General features: G+C 39.0%; 1 protein-coding gene across 2 annotated transcripts in view; it reads left to right on the top strand.

Annotated features, from left to right (window-relative positions):
* Positions 1 to 17983, top strand: part of MED13 (mediator complex subunit 13) — a 127688-nt gene that overhangs the window by 90390 nt on the left and 19315 nt on the right. For both annotated transcript variants that reach the window (XM_055256719.2, XM_055256718.2), the window contains exons 17-21: positions 7665 to 7826; positions 12359 to 12582; positions 13961 to 14150; positions 15152 to 15614; positions 17636 to 17855. In XM_055256719.2, the coding sequence (XP_055112694.2) occupies positions 7665 to 7826; positions 12359 to 12582; positions 13961 to 14150; positions 15152 to 15614; positions 17636 to 17855 (1259 nt within the window). The remainder of the gene's footprint in view (positions 1 to 7664; positions 7827 to 12358; positions 12583 to 13960; positions 14151 to 15151; positions 15615 to 17635; positions 17856 to 17983) is intronic.

Below are 17983 nucleotides of genomic sequence, written 5' to 3'. Positions count from 1 at the left end.
GATGAGGCATCAATAATAGCTTGAGCACCTGGGTGAATGGTAGTACTAACTACAGAGGAGGGAAACACTGGGGAGTAAATCAGATACACATTTGGAGATAATATGTTTTAAACTCAGAGGAATGATTGGGTCTGGAGACTGAAAAATTTTGTGTGTGAGTTATCATTATGAAAAGCTGTGGATCTGGATGAAATAACCTATAGAGTAATTGTAGATAGAGTAGTACAAGGATGGAGCTGACATTTAGAGGTGGGGAGGGAGAAGAGGCACCAGGAAAGGAAATTGAGAAGGAGGTTGGAGGAAAACCAAGGGAGTATGTTATCCTAGAAATCAAGTATAGGGATGTTTGTTTGTTTTTGTTTTGAGACAGAGTCTCGCTCTGTCGCCAGGCTGGAGTGCAGTGGCGCGATCTCGGCTCGCTGCAACCTCCACCTCCCGGATTCAAGCAATTCTCCTGCCTCAGCCTCCCAAGTGGCTGGGACTACAGGTACACGCCACCACACCTGTCTAATTTTTTGTATTTTAGTAGAGACGAGGTTTCACTGTGTTGCCCAGGCTGGTCTCAAACTCCTGAGCTCAGGCAATCCACCTGCCTCAGCCTCCCAAAGTGCTAAGATTACAGGTGTGAGCCACCGTGCCCAGCCTGGGAATATTTAGAAGAGAGTGATGATACTTCGATACATTAAGGTGAAAACTGAGACAGGCTATTGGATGTGACAACATAGAAGTTGGTGGTCACCTTGATAGGCAGTTTCAATCAATGTGATTGGAGTGGGTTCACAAAAGAACGGGATGAGAAGCAAACTTAGACAATTTTCTGGGGACTTTTGCTGTAGATAGCAGAGAAATTGCATAATAGGGTTAAAAGAGAGGTTTATTATTATTTTATTAAAGGTACATTGGGAGTGATCCTATAGAAAGGAATTTTTTTTAATTGACAGATATGGCTTATGGCTGTAATCCCAGCACTTGGGAGGCTGAGGCAGGCAGATCATTTGAGCCCAGGAGTTCAAGACCAGCCTGGTGAACATGGCAAAACCCATCTCTACTAAAAATACAAAAATTAGCTGGGTGTGGTAGCATGCACCTGTAGTCTCAGCTACTTGGGAGGCTGAGGTGGGAGTATAGCTTGAACCTAGGAGATGGAGGATTCAGTGAACCATGATTGTACCACTGCACTCAGCCTATTTGACAGAGTGAGACTCTTCTCAAGAAGAAAATAATGGCCATGTAATGCAGGGTTGAGTTATCATGATAGTACAGATGGAATGTTATATGGCTTCTGAAAATGAATACAGTTATATATAACAAATAGATGAATCTTAGTGATACTACTGAGGAGAGGAAGAGGGAACAAGTCCCGGAAGATTACGTATAGTCAGATATCCTTTAAAAATACCTCTTTAATGTATTACCGTTAATGAAGTTTTGAAACAAGCACAACTAAATGTATTATTTACATGCACATAAAATCGAAGATATTGGTTAATTCTTGAAATTTCACGTGTCCAAAAATGACCAAGAGATAGGATAGGGAGAAACATTTAATAAGATCGTTTTTGGTAGTGTTCTAGTTCTTGGGCAGTGAGATTACAGTTGTTCATTTTATTATTAAAGGAAATTTTTGAAATGTAAGAGGACAACACATGGACCAGTGATTAAGTTCATGTATATGACATAGTATCAGCATTTATCCAGTTATTCTCAGGGACCAATTATTCAGTTATTCTCAGGGACCAAATTTAAAAAGGGAAAGATACAAATAAATATCATAGGTATTCAAAAAAAGGAAAGATTATTTTAAGCCATATAGAGTAGTTAAGAACATAGGCTGTGGACTCAGACTGCTTGGGTTTGAAACATGACTCTAGCACTATATACTACCTGCTACCTTGGGCCAAGTTAGTTAACCTTTCTGTGCCTTGATTTCTTAAAATAGGGTCAATAATAGATTTACTTTACAGAGTATTGAGAGAATCAAATGAAATAATACATATAAAACAGAGCAGTTGATCCGCCCACCTTGGCCCCCCACAAAGTGCTGGGATTTCAGGCATGAGCCACCCAGGAGTTTGAGACCAGCCTGACCAACATGGTGAAACCCCATCTCTACTAAAAATACAAAAATGAGCTGGGCATGGTGGCGCATGCCTATAACCCCAGCTACTCGGGAGGCTAAGGCAGGAGAATTGCTTGAACCCATGAGGTGGAGGTTGCAGTGAGCCCGAGATCCTGCCATTGCACTCCAGCCCGGGCGACAAGAGTGAAACTTGGTGTGAAAAATAATAATAATAATTAAAAAAAAGCAGTTTTGGAGATTGCAGTGAGCCCGAGATCCTGCCATTTCACTCCAGCCCGGGCAACAAGAGTGAAACTCGGTCTGAAGGAAAAAAAAAAAGGCAGTTTTTGGCACATAGTAAGAAGTCAGATGTTAGTAGTGGTAATGACAGCAGCAGGAGGATTAGTGGCACTCTTTATAATTATTTTGTTTTTAAGAACCAACTTGTTTGCCAAATAATGGAAAATATTGAGCTTTACCTGATATATGTTTTTTGAATAACAGTAAGCACTGATGTAAACAGAAAGCTGCAGACTTGAAAATGAATTTCTGAACAACTTGTCCAAAGAAAATAATTTAGTACAAGAAAGAGAGAAATGGGGCCGGGCACCATGGCTCACCTCTGTAATCCCAGCATTTTGGGAGGCTGAGGCGGGAGTATTGCTTGAGACCAGGAGTTTGAGAAAAGAAAGAAAAGCCTTTATATTTCAATTAAAAATTTTCAGTATTAGAAACAAATAATGGGCTGGGCACGGTGGCTCATGCCTGTAATCCCAGCACTTTGGGAGGCTGAGGCAAGTGGATCACAAGGTCAGATCAAGAACATCCTGGCTAACACGGTGAAACCCCGTCTCTACTAAAACTACACAAAATTAGCCAGGCATGGTGGGGGGCGCCTGTAGTCCCAGCTACTTGGGAGGCTGAGGCAGGAGAATGGTGTGAACCTGGGAGGAGGAGCTTGCAGTGAGCAGAGATCGCGCCACCGCACTCCAGCCTGGGCGACAGAGGCTCCGTCTCAAGAAAAAAAAAGTAATGTTGGAAAACGCAAATGTGCAATATTAGAATACGTTGATTAAATTATAGCAGCATCATGAAATGGTGGCAGGCTCCTGCATTAGAGCCCTTGGCATGTTTCCTCCCTCTTGGATACTCGTTTTCCAGATACTTATGTGGATAACTCTGTCTCCTTTAAATCTTGTCAGATACCATCTTCTCATTATAAAAATGCAAACCCTTCTTCTTGTTCTCCATCTTGCTTTCTTTCCATAGTGTTGACTATTACCTTCTAACATAATAAAATTTATTAATTGTTGTTTCTTACCCCCATTAAGTACACTCTGCAAAGTTCTGTGTAAAGGCAAAGAGTTTTGTCTATGATCTAAACACCTAGAACAATGAACACAGTAGATGATCAGGATATTAAAATAGATGTTTGGATTTGTTTATTTAGTTTTAACATCTTGAAAGAAGGTATGTTTGAATGTATTTAAAAGTCTACAAAGTATAGTTTGTATATATATGTATATTTTTTTGGGTTTTTTGTTTGTTTGTTTGTTTTTGAGACGGAGTCTCACTCTGTTGCCCAGGCTGGAGTGCAGTGGCGTGATCTCGGCTCACTGCAAGCTCCACCTACCGGGTTCACGCCATTCTCCTGCCTTAGCCTCTCCAGTAGCTGGGACTACAGGTGCCCGCCACACGCCCAGCTAATTTTTTGTATTTTTAGTAGAGACGGGATTTCACCATGTTAGCCGGGATGGTCTCAATCTCCTGACCTCGTGATCCACCCACCTCGGCCTCCCAAAGTGCTGGGATTACAAGCATGAGCCACCGCACCCAGCCAGTATAGTTTGTATATTTTAATGACAACATTAATTTTGTTGAAGATAGAAAAAGCTCTGTTCTAATTATAAAAAATACATACTTGCTGAACAAAAATCAAGAATACCATACAATTCCGCCATTTAAAATGTACAGTTGGCTGCTTTTTAGTATGCAGAGTTGGACAGTCATCAACACAGTGGGTTTTAGAACATTTTCATATTAAACCCCCTACCCATTAGCAGTCACTCCCTTTTTCCATCCAACCTTCTTTCCTAGCTATAGATAACCACTGCTTTCTGTCTCTCTAGATTTGCCGCTTTTGGATATTGCATATCAATCGAATTACATACTGTATGGTCTTCAGTGACTGGCTTTTTTCACTTTCCATAATGTTTTCAAGGTTCATCTATGCTATAGCACATATTAGTACTTTATTGCCAAATAATATTCCATTGTATGAAGATACCGTATTTTATTTATCCATTCATTAGTTGATGGATATTTAGGTTTTTTCCACTTTTTGGCTATTATGAATAATGCTCCCATGAACATTTGTGTACAAGTTTTTATATGGACATATTTTTATTACTCTTAAGTGGACTCACTGAGTCATATTCTGTTTAATCTTTATTTTATTTATTTATTTTTTTTGAGACGGAGTCTTGCTCTTGTTGCCCAGGCTGGGGTGCAGTGGTGCAATCTTGGCTCACTGCAACCTCCACCTCCCAGGTTCAAGCAATTCTCCCGCCTCAGCCTCCCAAGTAACTGGGATTACAGGCACGTGCCACCACACCTGGCTAATTTTTGTATTTTTAGTAGAAACGGGGTTTCACCATGTTGGCCAGGCTGGTCTCAAACTCCTGACCTCAGGTGACCTGCCTGCCTCGGCCTCCCAGAGTGCTGGGATTACAGATATGAGCCACTGCGCTTGGCCTTTGTTTTGTTTTGAGGCAGAGTCTCGCTCTGTCATCCAGGCTGGAGTGCAGTGGGGCACGATCTTGGCTCATTGCAACCACTGACTCCCAGGTTCAAGCAATTCTTGTGCCTCAGCCTCCCCAGTAGCTGGGATTACAAGCATGCACCACCACACCTGACCTGTTTAATCTTTTGAGGAACTGCCAGATTGTTTTCCATAGGAGCTGCACCATTTTACATAACTACCAGCAATATATGAGGGTTTCACTTATACTTGTCACATTGTTTTTCTTATTATAGTAATCTTATAATCAAAGTATCTCATTGTGATACTTTGTGTGAAGTAGTATCTCATTGTGGTTTCATCTGCATTTCCCTAATGACTAATAATGTTGAACATTGTTTCGTGTGCTTGTTGTCCATTTGTATATCTTCTTTGGAGAAATGACTTTTCAGATTTTTTGCCCATTTTTAAAATTAGGTTTTTATGTATTTTTATTGTTGAATCCTAAGAGTTCTTTATATATCTTGGATACAAGGACATAAGCGCCCTTATCACATGTGCGATTTGCATATATTTTCTCCTATACTCTGGGTTGTCTTTTCATTTTTTTTTTTTTTTTAAGGTATGGGGTCTTGCTACTTTGCCCAGGCTGGTCTCAAACTCTTGGATTCAAGCGATCCTCCCACTGCAGCCTCCCCAAGTAGCTAGGACTACAGGGGCCTACCATCACACTCAGCTTCTTTTCACTTTCCTTTTTTTCATATCTCCATAGGATGTGAAATCTTTTTACTTTCTTGATGGCATTCTTTGAAGCACAAACATTTTTAATTTTGATGAAGTCCAATTTATTTTTTCTCTTGTTGCTTGTGCTTTTGGTGTCTAGGTCAGGACCTAACCCAAGGTCTTGAAAATTTATTCCTATTACTTTTTTGAAATAACTTTTTAGTTTTAGCTTTTATATTTAGATCTCTGATCCATTCTGAATTTTTTGTATATAGTATATGGAAGGGTTCTGACTTCACTCTTTTGCATGTGGATATCTAGTTGTCCCAGAATCATCTATGGAAAAATGTTATCTTTAAGTTGTCTTGGTACCTTTGTCAAAAATCAATTTATCATAAGCATGAGGTTTGATTTCTGGATTTTCAGTTTATTTCTATTGATTGATTATCCTCCATGATCACTCCTTTTTTTTTAACTTTTAGGTTCATGGGTACATGTGCCAGGTTTGTTATATAAGTAAAAGGTAAACTGTGTGTCCTGGGGGTCAGCATACAGATTATTTTGTCATGCAGGTAATAAGCATAGTACTTGATAGGTATTTTTTTCTGATCATATTTATTTATTTATTTATTTATTATTTGAGAAAGGGTCTTGCTCTGTTGTCCAGGCTGAAGTGCAGTGTTATGCTATCATGGCTCACTGTAACCTTGACCTCATGGGTTCAAGTGATCCTCCCACTTCAGTCTCCTGAGTAGCTGGGACCACAGGCGCATGGTACCATACCCAGCTAACTTTTTGTAGAGACAGGGTTTTGCTATGTTGCGCAGGCTGCCTGTGAACTCCTAAGCTCAAGCAGTCTGACTGCCTCAGTCTCCCAAAGTGCTGGAATTACAGGCATGAGCCACCACCCAAGCCCGGCCTGTTAGCATTCTCATCTACTAAATAGTATTCTATGTATACAAAAGTTTATTTAAGCATATTACATATTAAGTATTGTATTTGGAACTTAGTTTTATCTAGTTCCATACACTTTTGTTTTTGTTTTTGAGACAGGCTCTCACTTTGTCACCCAAGCTGGAGTGCAATGCCATGATCTCAGCTCACTGCAACCCCTGCCTCCTGGGTTCAAGCGATTCTCCTGCCTTAGCCTCCCGAGTAGCTGGGATTACAGGCATGTGCCACCATGCCTGGCTAAGTTTTATATTTTTTGGTAGAGACAGGGTTTCACTGTGTTGGCCAGGCTGGTCTCAAACTCCTGACCTCAAACAGTCCACCCGCCTTGGTCTCCCAAAGTGCTGGAATTACAGGTGTGAGCCACTGGGGCCAGCCACTACACTTTTTAGGTATAGGAAATTGGGGCCAATAACGATAAATTAGGCAAAGGTAATAACGAATTAAAATTGAATGATTTAATATAACTGTGCTCAAACAGGTTTAGTGGTACAACTGGACCATTCTGGGGGCCACATTTATTATATCAATATCATTTAGTGATTTTTTCCTTGAGTCATTTGACATTTATGAGGAGCACCTTTCATACCCATTCTGATAGTTGGTCAGAAATACAGGTCATAATTTGATAATCTATAAATATTTAAGATGTATAAGCTTATAAAATATTTATGAATAATATACTTTTTAGCAGTGTGAGCAAGTTACTGTATAATTTCTGTATTTTAGAATGGTTAAAGTCTACTGTTTTTTTCAAATTAAACTTTAATAATTATAACCAGTCTTTATTCACTTTACCATAGTAGTGCTAATTATGGGATATAATTTCAGTGTGAGGCAGACTTCTTTCTGGTAAAATACCTACAGCACCAAAACAGCCAACATAAATGCAAAAAGAAAGAAATTTATTTGATTAATTTATAAATTGATTAATCAGCTAATGAATGACTTTTTATGGAAATAAGTTACAGTAACTTTTTATAGTGTGTCTTCTTGGTTGTAAGTATCTAGAAGAACCATTTCTACGGATCATCTTATAGAACTTAATGCAATTCTCTGCACAAGTAAGGGTTTAATCTTCTTGATGATGAAGACCTGAACTTCCCTGTATGTGTTTTGTATTATCTTAAAATTTTATTTGTGTTGGCAATAGCAATTCTTAATTGCTTGTTTTTTTTAAAATGCTTGTAGATGTGAGTATGCAGTGCTCACAGGATATACTTCGAATGCTCCTCTCTCTTCAGCCAGTTCTTCAGGATGCCATTCAGAAAAAAAGAACAGTAAGACCTTGGGGTGTTCAGGGTCCTCTCACTTGGCAACAATTTCATAAAATGGCTGGCCGAGGCTCTTATGGTAAGTAATTTATAGTGATATATAATGACTGATTTTATATCAGTCCTCAGATTTCTGTGCCCAACTAGAATAAGCGCATTAGTTTTCTTTAAATATATTTGTGGTATATTCTTAAGGCCACTGTGGTCCAATCCTAGCTTTTTTTCCCACCATTTCCAACATTCAGCTTACTCAACTCTCCAACTCCACTTCAAAAGGAGTGGCTTCTCTTAGGACTGTTCTTACACATAGGGGGCTTTCCCTCAAGATTTTACATGAAGAAAGGGACATACTGCTAAGATTTTTTTTTTAAAGGCAAAAAAAATACTTTTGTTATAAATTGTTTTACAAAATTAAATGGAAAAGGGAGGCGGAGTGGGGAATGAGGGTTATATTAGTGATAAAAGGCCCTCAGGTCTTCATTTAAAAAGAATTACAACAAAGAAGAAATTTGCTGGTTGTGACCAGAGTAGCAAATGAATTCTCATAATAGGTATGTGGATTTATTGTCAGCTGTGATGAAAATACCATTCCAAATATTTGAACTATTTATTGAAGATTGTCTCTGAAAGGTGGGCTGTAATTGGAGTTTTTCAAATATATTTGGAATAATACTTCTTGAAATCTTTGACTTTTGTGTATGGATTTGGAATGTATTACATATGAAAGTAGTAGACTTGCCTATATTTTCATTTTTTCCCCTCTTTTAATGGCTAAATAATTTAAATCTCATTACAAAACTAATATTCTGTGAAAAATGCAGGTCAATGAAAATATATTTTATTTTATTTTATTTGTTTTTTTGTTTTGGAGACAGAGTCTCGCTTTGTCACCCATGCTGGAGTGCACTGGCGCCATCTTGGCTCACCATAACGTCTGCCTCCTGGGTTCACGCAATTCTCCTGGCTTAGCCTCCCGAATAGCTTGGAGTATGGGTGCACGCCACCACGCCCGGCTAACTTTTTGTATTTTTAGTAGAGACAGGGTTTCATCACATTGGCCGGGCTGGTCTCGAACTCCTGGCCTCAAGTGATCTGCCTGCCTCAGCCTCCCTAAGTGCTGGGATTACAGGCATGAACCACCGCACCCAGCCAGAAAATATATTTTAGTATAAACTTTTACATTATTTTAAAAACTAAGATAGTAGCCGGGCGCGGTGGCTCACGCCTGTAATCTTAGCACTTTTGAAGGCCAAGGCAGGTGCGTCACCTGAGGTCGGGAGTTCTTTGAGACCAGCCTGACCAACATGGAGAAACCCCGTCTCTACTAAAAATACAAAATAAGCCAGGCGTGGTGGTGCATGTCTGTAATCCCAGCTACTTGAGAGGCTGTGGCAGGAGAAGAAGAATCACTTGAACCCGGGAGGCGCAGGTTGCGGCCAGCCGAGGTTGCCATGAGCCGAGATCGCGCCATTGCACTCCAGCCTAGGCAACAAAAGCGAAACTCCATCTCAAAAAAAAAAAAAGTAGATATTTATTTATTTATTTACTTAGTTAGTTAGTTAGTTATTTCTGTACCTTAACTGATTTTTGGAGATCATTTCTATCTGCACATATAGAGATTATCTTTTTTTATGGCTATATGTGTTCCATTGTTCTTTACATATGGTAATATATTTTACCAGTGCAGTGTTTATGAACATACAGATTGTTTCCACCATTATCATTACAGCTACTTTTCAGTAATGCACAGATCCCTGGCTTTAAAGCATGGGTGTATTTTTATTTTATTTATTATTATTATTTTTGAGATATGTTCTGTCACCCTGGCTGGAGTACAGTGGCACAATCATGGCTCACTGCAGCCATAACCTCCTGGGCCCAAGTGATCCTCTCACCTCAGCCTCCCAAGTAGCTGGTACTACAGGTGCACACCACCACACCCAGCTAATTTTTGTATATTTTGTAGAGATGAGGTTTTGCCATGTTGCCCAGGCTGGTCTCCAGCTCCTGGGCCCTAGTGATCTGCCCACCTCAGCCTCCCAAAGGGCTAGGATTATAAGCACCCAGACGTGTATTTCAAGAAAACAACAACAACAAACAAACAAACAAACAAAAACTAAATAACTCTCTGTAATTCTGTAATGCCTTTTTTTTTTTTTTTTGAGACAGTCTCACTCTCTTGTCCAGACTGGAGTGCAGTGGCATGATCTCAGCTCACTGCACCCTCCGCCTCCCAGGTTCAAGCAGTTCTCATGCATCAGCCTCGAGTAGCTGGGATTACAGGCATGCATTAACCACACCTGACTAATTTTTGTATTTTTAGTAGAGATGGGATTTTGCCATGTTGCCCAGTCTGTTCTTGAACTCTTTGCCTCAAGTGATCCACCTTCCTAGGCCTCCCAAAGTGCTGAGATTACAGGCGTGAGCCACCATGCCCAGCCCCTGTAATGTCCATTTGAATTCCCACCAGTTAAAGTGCCTGTTTTCCCAAAGCCTTGCCTAGTAGGATGCTGATTCAGTGGGTGAAAAATGGTTATTTCCCATTATAGTTTGAGAGATTAAATAGTACAGACTGTGGGGATAGATTTCTTGGGTTTAAATTCCTACTCTGCTACTTCTTGTGAAATACTAGAGAAATTGCTTAACTTCCTCATTTATGTTTTCTCATCTCTAAAATGAAGTTAATAATAGTTTCTGCCTTATGTTTTTTGTGAGGATTAAATGAGTCAGTACATGCAGAGAGCTTTGAACAGTACCTAGCACATAGAATTATCATTGTTTGCTATTACTAATTTTAAATTGCTTTTTTAATGAGAAAGAGCATCTTTTTATGTGTTAGAGCTAGTTTTATTTTGTAATCTCCGTGTTCTTAACCCATTTTTCTATTAGGTTGTTGGTCATTTTCTTTTAAAATTTTTTGTATTATGATAAGAACACTCACCAGGCATGGTGACTCATGCCTGTAATCCCAGCACTTTGGGAGGCTGAGGTGGGCAGATCACTTGAGGTCAGGAGTTTGAGACCGGCTTGGCCAACATAGTGAAACCCCATCTCTACCAAAAATTCAAAAATTATCCAGGTATGGTGATGTGTGCCTGTAATCCCAGCTACTCGGGAGGCTGAGGTGAGATAATTGCTTGAACCCAAGAGGTGGAGGTTGGAGTGAGTGGAGATTGCACCACTGCACTGCAGCCTAGGCAACAGAGCAAGACTCCATCTCAAAAACAAAAACAAAAACAACAACGAAAAAAAACCTAAGAAAAAAACACTTAACATGAGATCTGCGCTCTTAGTAAGGTTTTTTCTTTTTTCTATTTTTAAAATTGTATTATTTTTAAATGTATAAATAGGGATGGTGTCTCACTATGTTGCGTAGGCCTCAAACTCCTGGGCTCAAGTAATCCTCCCACCTCAGTCTCCCAAGGTGCTGAGATTACAGGCATGAGCCACACAACACATGGCCTACAGTGTATTTTTATGCCAATTTTTTTTTTTTTTTTTTGAGATGGAGTTTTGCTCTTGTTGCCCAGGCTGGAGTGCACTGGTGCAATCTCGGCTCACTGCAACCTCCACCTCCTGGGTTCAAGCAATTCTCCTGCCTCAGCCTCCCGAGTAGCTGGGATTACAGGCTTGCACCACCATGCCCGGCTAGTTTTGTATTTTTAGTAGAGACAGGGTTTCTCCGTGTTGGTCAGGCTGGTCTTAAACTCCCAACCTCAAGTGATCTGCCCACCTCGGCCTCCCAAAGTGCTGGAATTACAGGTGTGAGCCACTGCACCCAGCCCCATGCCAAAAATTTAAATGCAGACCAGACATGGTGGCTCCCACACGTAATCCCAGCACTTTGGGAGGCTGAGGAAGGAGGATCACTTGAGCTCAGGAGTTTGAGTCCAACCTGGGCAACACAGCAAGATCCCATCTCTACAAAAACTTTAAAAATTAGCCAAGCATAGTGGCACACACCCGTAGTCCCAGCTATTTGGGAAGCTGAGGCCAGAGGATTGTTTGAGCCCAGTGGGTTAATGCTGCAGTAAGGCGTGATTGTTCCACTGCAATCTAACCTGAGCAACAGAGCAAGACCCTGTCTCAAGAAAATAAGTAAATAAAAAGACTTCTTTAGGAAATTCCTTAATGTTGAAAAGTCTTGACCACTGGCATTATGTATTTTTGTCTCTAATAAAATATTTTCACTAATAATGACTTCATTAACTTTTGACATTTAAATAAAAAGGAGGCCGGGCACGGTGGCTCACGCCTGTAATCCCAGCACTTTGGGAGGCCGAGGTGGGCAGATCACAAGGTCAGGAGCTCGAGACCATCCTGGCTAACACGGTGAAACTCCGTCTCCACTAAAAAATACAAAAAATTAGCTGGGCGTGGTGGCGGGCGCCTGCAGTCCCAGCTACTCAGGAGGCTGAGGCAGGAGAATGGCGTGAACCCAGGAGGCGGAGCTTGCAGTGAGCCGAGATGGCGCCACTGCACTCCAGCCTGGGCGACAGAGCGAGACTCTGTCTCAAAAAAAAATAATAATAAAATAACATAAAAAAAAAAATAAAAAGGAGACATGTCTTGTTTTTAAGTGTTTTCTTAAAATACATCTTTCTTATTTAGGAACTGATGAATCCCCAGAACCACTGCCAATCCCCACATTTTTGTTGGGTTATGATTATGATTATCTGGTGCTTTCTCCATTTGCTCTTCCTTATTGGGAGAGACTTATGCTGGAACCCTATGGATCTCAAAGAGATATAGCCTATGTTGTACTGTGTCCAGAAAATGAAGCCTTGTTAAATGGAGCCAAAAGCTTTTTTAGAGATCTTACTGCAATATATGAGGTAGGTGTTTAAAAAGAGATGACATTTTAAAACTACCTTACGATTTGTATTGTTGTATATACAGCATACTGGGCAGTTCAGTTGATTGGGACACAGTGATGATGTCAGATTAGATGTTTATTTCTCATACTAGCCAGTTACATTCTTTGCTGAGTTTGACCCAGTCTGTTAGATATATATGCCATGGGTCAGAGTGGCTATCCCCCTATTGGAGGAAGAAACATTGAGGGCATATAGATATATATCCCTTTTAATGTGGCCTTTTATAAAACAAGGGGTAACAATGTTAAATAGCCAGGAAAAAAATTACATTTACAAAAATTCTTGTCTTTATTCTCTAGGATTTCAGGTAGTGACACTAGGCCTCACTTTCCTCATATGTAAAATAAATCTGTGCTAGATATCACTAAGGTCCATTGCAGGTCTGAAATTCTTGCCTCTTCTTTTAAGTTATAATTCTCACATGTCCATCACCAGGCGCAATAATTGTAAATTATAAGTGTTATGGGACATAAAGTCTTACTTTATTATTCCCTCCTTTTTCTACAACGGCTTGGAAATTTAGTCTTTAAATTTTGATTCCCTATACAATCTGAATGTTACTGTATGTTAGTTTAGCTTCCTTATAAAATTTTCCACATAATTACAAGGTATTTGCAGTGTGTTTTTAATAAATAAACATTTCCCAAAGGGTGTTATTTGGAACATTAGTCCGGTAAAATCCTCTCAGAGAAAAAGTTCCATAGTTAAATAGGCTTGGGGAAACATTGTATATTATATTACCTTTTAGAGATTCACAATTCATATTAGGTTTTTAAAGGCTTTGAAATTCTTACAGTAAAGAATACTTCTAAGTTTGCTTAATCCAATGTTTTAAATTTATTTGACATTGGGCTTCTTATAACAAAAATCAGTGACTCACAGAACTAGAGGGAGAGGGTGTATAAATATATTTGTATACCAATTTTTATTTTGCTTTGATTTAGGGATATGTGTATTCATAATTCATGAATTGGTGTTAATGTATACCTAAAATGACTGCATTTTTATGCTCACTTATTTCTGCATTCTGCAAGCTTTCATTCAAACCAAATGGTTCTAGTGCTATTGTTATCTAGGTGTTTTTTCATTAGAGATATTTTAATTTTGAAAAAAATTTAATGAATTTCTAATGTAAAAATGAAAAAGACCTATGGCACCATTTCACCCTTGATATGTTTATTTTTTTGACCTACTTCTAAAAACACCCTTGATATTTTTATCATAACTGTTAATTGCAAATGGTTAAGCTTAAGTAGCTTTCATGCTTGGTTTTATAATCTGTATCTAAATACAATAATAAATTTACTAATTCTGCTTTCTGTATGTATATTTGTAGTCCTGTCGATTAGGTCAACATAGACCTATTTCCCGACTGTTAACAGATGGGATCATGAGAGTTGGATCTACTGCGTCAAAGAAACTATCAGAAAAGTTGGTAGCAGAATGGTTTTCTCAGGCAGCTGATGGTAACAATGAAGCATTTTCTAAACTCAAGCTTTATGCACAAGTCTGCAGATATGACCTAGGTATTGAATTTGTATTTATTGTATAAGGCTGGTGTTGGCAAAATGTGGCCTGCTCCACCAGCTGTTTTTGTAGATAAAATTTTATTGGAACACAGCCATCCTCATTTATTTATGTATTTTCTCTGGCTGCTTTTGTGCTACAACATTGGAGCTGAGTAGTTTTGATAGAGACTGTATGGCTGCAAAGACAAAAATATTTATTATCTGACCCTTTACAGAACAAGTTTGCTGATCCCTAATGAGGGATCCCATCAGGTAGGAAGAAATTATGGGTTATAAATAAATTTTCTGTTGCCTCTGTAGGGTCTGATGTTTTAATAACATGAAGATTCTTCATTTGTTACAGTTTAGAGATAAAATAATTTATAGTTAATCTCTACTAAACCAAGAAATAGTTCTTTGTTGTAGCTAAGAAAATGATAGCTGTTTAAGACTTGCTTGTTACATACTTTTTTCTTTCATTCTACCCATGCCCAACTGTATTGCTTATAAATACTCTTGAAAATAAATATCAGTGGACTTCCTTTAGACTTAATCTAAAGAGATGCAGAACCAAAATATTGAATCTCATCAGACATTCCTATAATTTGAACCCCATGATAACATTATGCCATTTTATGTTTTAATTAGCTGCCAGTGTAGTCAATATTTATTTGATTTGTGATTTAGAAACCCTTTGAATAGTTTGATGAATATTGCTAGATACCTTTTTTTTACATTTAATTATACTTAGAAAATAGAATTTTGTTACACTTTCATAGTAATCATTTCTTTAATTTTGAGTGAAAATTCTGGCTTTTTCAATTCCATTTTAAATATGTTTCTTCAGTCTCTAGGGGAAAATAGAAAGCAAGTGTAGGTCACACCATTAGCAAGCAATTTAGGGGCTATAATTACCAAGAAAACATCAACTGGATTATGATTCTATTTACACAGTAGAATAAAAAAAAACCAGTCGGTGAAATAAAGAATTAAATTTCCTACCTGTTTTTATTCTTTAGGTCCTTATCTTGCTTCCCTGCCATTGGACAGCTCTCTACTTTCCCAGCCAAATTTAGTTGCCCCTACAAGTCAGTCTTTGATTACTCCACCTCAGATGACAAATACTGGAAATGCTAATACTCCATCTGCCACCTTAGCGTCTGCAGCAAGCAGCACTATGACAGTGACTTCAGGTGTTGCCATATCTACTTCAGTTGCCACAGCTAATTCAACTTTGACCACAGCTTCAACTTCATCATCATCATCTTCCAACTTGAATAGTGGAGTATCATCAAATAAACTACCTTCATTTCCACCCTTTGGCAGTATGAACAGTAATGCTGCAGGATCCATGTCTACACAAGCAAATACAGTTCAGAGTGGTCAGCTAGGAGGGCAACAGACATCAGCTCTACAGACAGCTGGGATTTCTGGAGAATCATCTTCACTTCCCACTCAGCCGCATCCTGATGTGTCTGAAAGGTACCTTTAAAAATACTGATTTTTGCAGAAATATAAAAACTATGATGCTTCTTCTTTCTTTTTTTTCTTGAGAGACAGTCTCATTCTTTTGCCCAGGCTGTACTGCAGTGGCGGGATCTCCATTCACTGCAACCTCTGCCTCCCGGGTTCAAGTGATTCTGCTCCCTTAGCCTTCCCAGGAGCTGGAATTACAGGCGTGTGCCACCACGCCTGGCTAATTTTTGTACTTTTAGTAGAGGCGGGGTTTTGCCATGTTGACCAGGCTGGTCTCAAACTTCTGACCTCAGGTGATCTGCCCACCTTGGCTTCCCAAAGTGCTGGGATTACAGACGTGAGCCAACACGCCCAGCCATGCTGCTTTTTTTCTAAATAAGACATTTTGAATGAACATAAAGTGCTTTTTTATCTTATTCTTGAAATTTTAGTTTGTATCTTTTTTTAAGACAAGGTCTCACTCTGTCACCCAGGCTGGAGTATACTGGCGTGATCGTGGCTCACCGCAGCCTTGACCTCCTGGGCTCAGGTGATCCTCCCACCTCAGCCTCCTGAGTAGCTGGGACTTACATGCCCAGCTACTTTTTTGTAGAGACAGGGTTTCGCCATGTTGCCCTGGCTGGTCTGGAACTCTTGGACTCAACGATCTGCCTGCCTCAGCCTCCCAAAGTGCTGGGATTACAGGCATGAGCTATTGTACCCGGCCTAATGTTGAATATTTTATGTATAAAATTATAATGACTTTACTTCATAAAGTCTTTATCATAGAATTCTAGAATCTGAGGGTGGGAATTAAGAGCTTGAAAACCATATAGTCCAGATACCCATATGACATTTGAGTCTTCTGTGGCATAATTGTCAAGTAGACTTGCCTGTGCAAATCACTCTGGTGATTGAGAAGTCACTATTGACCCAGTCAATTCAGAGGCTTTAGAGTCGCACTAAAGTTTGAATCTCAGCTCTGCCATTTACCTGCTTTGTGACTTTGGGGAAACTCTTAACTTTCTGAGCATGTTTTCTTATCTGTAAGATGAGAGTAATATGATGTAATATACATTAAGTACTTTACACAGTGATTCCAAGTTATTTATGGTGACAAGAATGATTATGACTGCTCTCATTCCTTTTTTTATGAAGGTTTTGATCTTCCCTTTTGATTTGTAGGCTAGGTTGGCCAGAGCTTAATTATATGTGTCAGCTACCCAGGATGCAGTTGTGCCCAAAATTATACTCATATGTGGGTAAAAACAAATCATTACCGAGTTTGATCACTCATCTTGAATATATGAATAGATTTGAAGTGTAAAAAAATCAAATAACCCATCAAAGAATGAAACTTGTACACCATTGAAGCTGTAAAGTATGAAATAAATGTATATAGTCTAAAAATGGGACCAGGTGAAGTGGCTCATGCTTGTAATCCTAGCACTTTGAGAGGCTAAGGCAGGAGGATTGCTTGAGACCAAGAGTTCAAGACCAACCTGGTCAACATAGTGAGACCCCCATCTCAAAAAAAAGATATCTGTATCTATGTATATATAGATATAGATATATATATAGTCTAAAAATGTACTAGAACATTGAATAAGTCTGGAAACGTGGTTTCTTTCTGGCCTAGCTCTACCTGTAGCCAGCTTGATAAATTTGGGAAGCTATTTGAGATAGCCTCAGACAAAGAGACCCATCTTTGTCTCAGTTTTATCCCTTGAACTCTAAGCCATCTTTTGTATCTAATACCCTATGGTTTTAAGAATTCTTTTTTCTTTTTTTTCTTTCTTTTTTTTTTTTTTTTTTTTGGTAAATTTAAGGCAAGACCTCTTAAGGCAAGTGTCTTTATATACTGTGAAATTGTATGTACAATGTTAATGGTTCACTTTGGCGAGAAAGAAATGTCCTTCATTTTCAAAGAGGCTTTCTGACACCTTTCACCAAAAAAGAGGGAGGAGGGGGATATTAAGAACCTGCTTAGATGCTACCCCAAGCATATACAGTACAACTTTTTGTCTCATTTCTACCTTAAATTTTAGCACAATGGATCGGGATAAAGTGGGAATCCCCACAGATGGTGATTCACATGCAATCACGTATCCACCTGCAATTGTTGTTTATATAATTGATCCTTTTACATACGAAAATACAGACGAGAGCACTAACTCTTCTAGTGTGTGGACATTGGGGCTACTTCGATGCTTTCTAGAAATGGTCCAGACTCTTCCTCCTCATATCAAGAGTACTGTTTCTGTACAGGTAAGAGTGATAGGTGTTGTGAGTTAAAATTATGTAAAACAGCTTGATGTTATCAGAAGTTTCAGATACTACTTTTCTGTATTCAAATTGATTATCTAAAAGCCAAGTTTTATTATATTGATTTTACT

Source organism: Symphalangus syndactylus, chromosome 20, assembly GCF_028878055.3.
Source record: "Symphalangus syndactylus isolate Jambi chromosome 20, NHGRI_mSymSyn1-v2.1_pri, whole genome shotgun sequence".
Taxonomy (NCBI): Eukaryota; Metazoa; Chordata; class Mammalia; order Primates; family Hylobatidae; genus Symphalangus; species Symphalangus syndactylus.
This window is presented reverse-complemented; position numbering and strand designations above follow the sequence as displayed.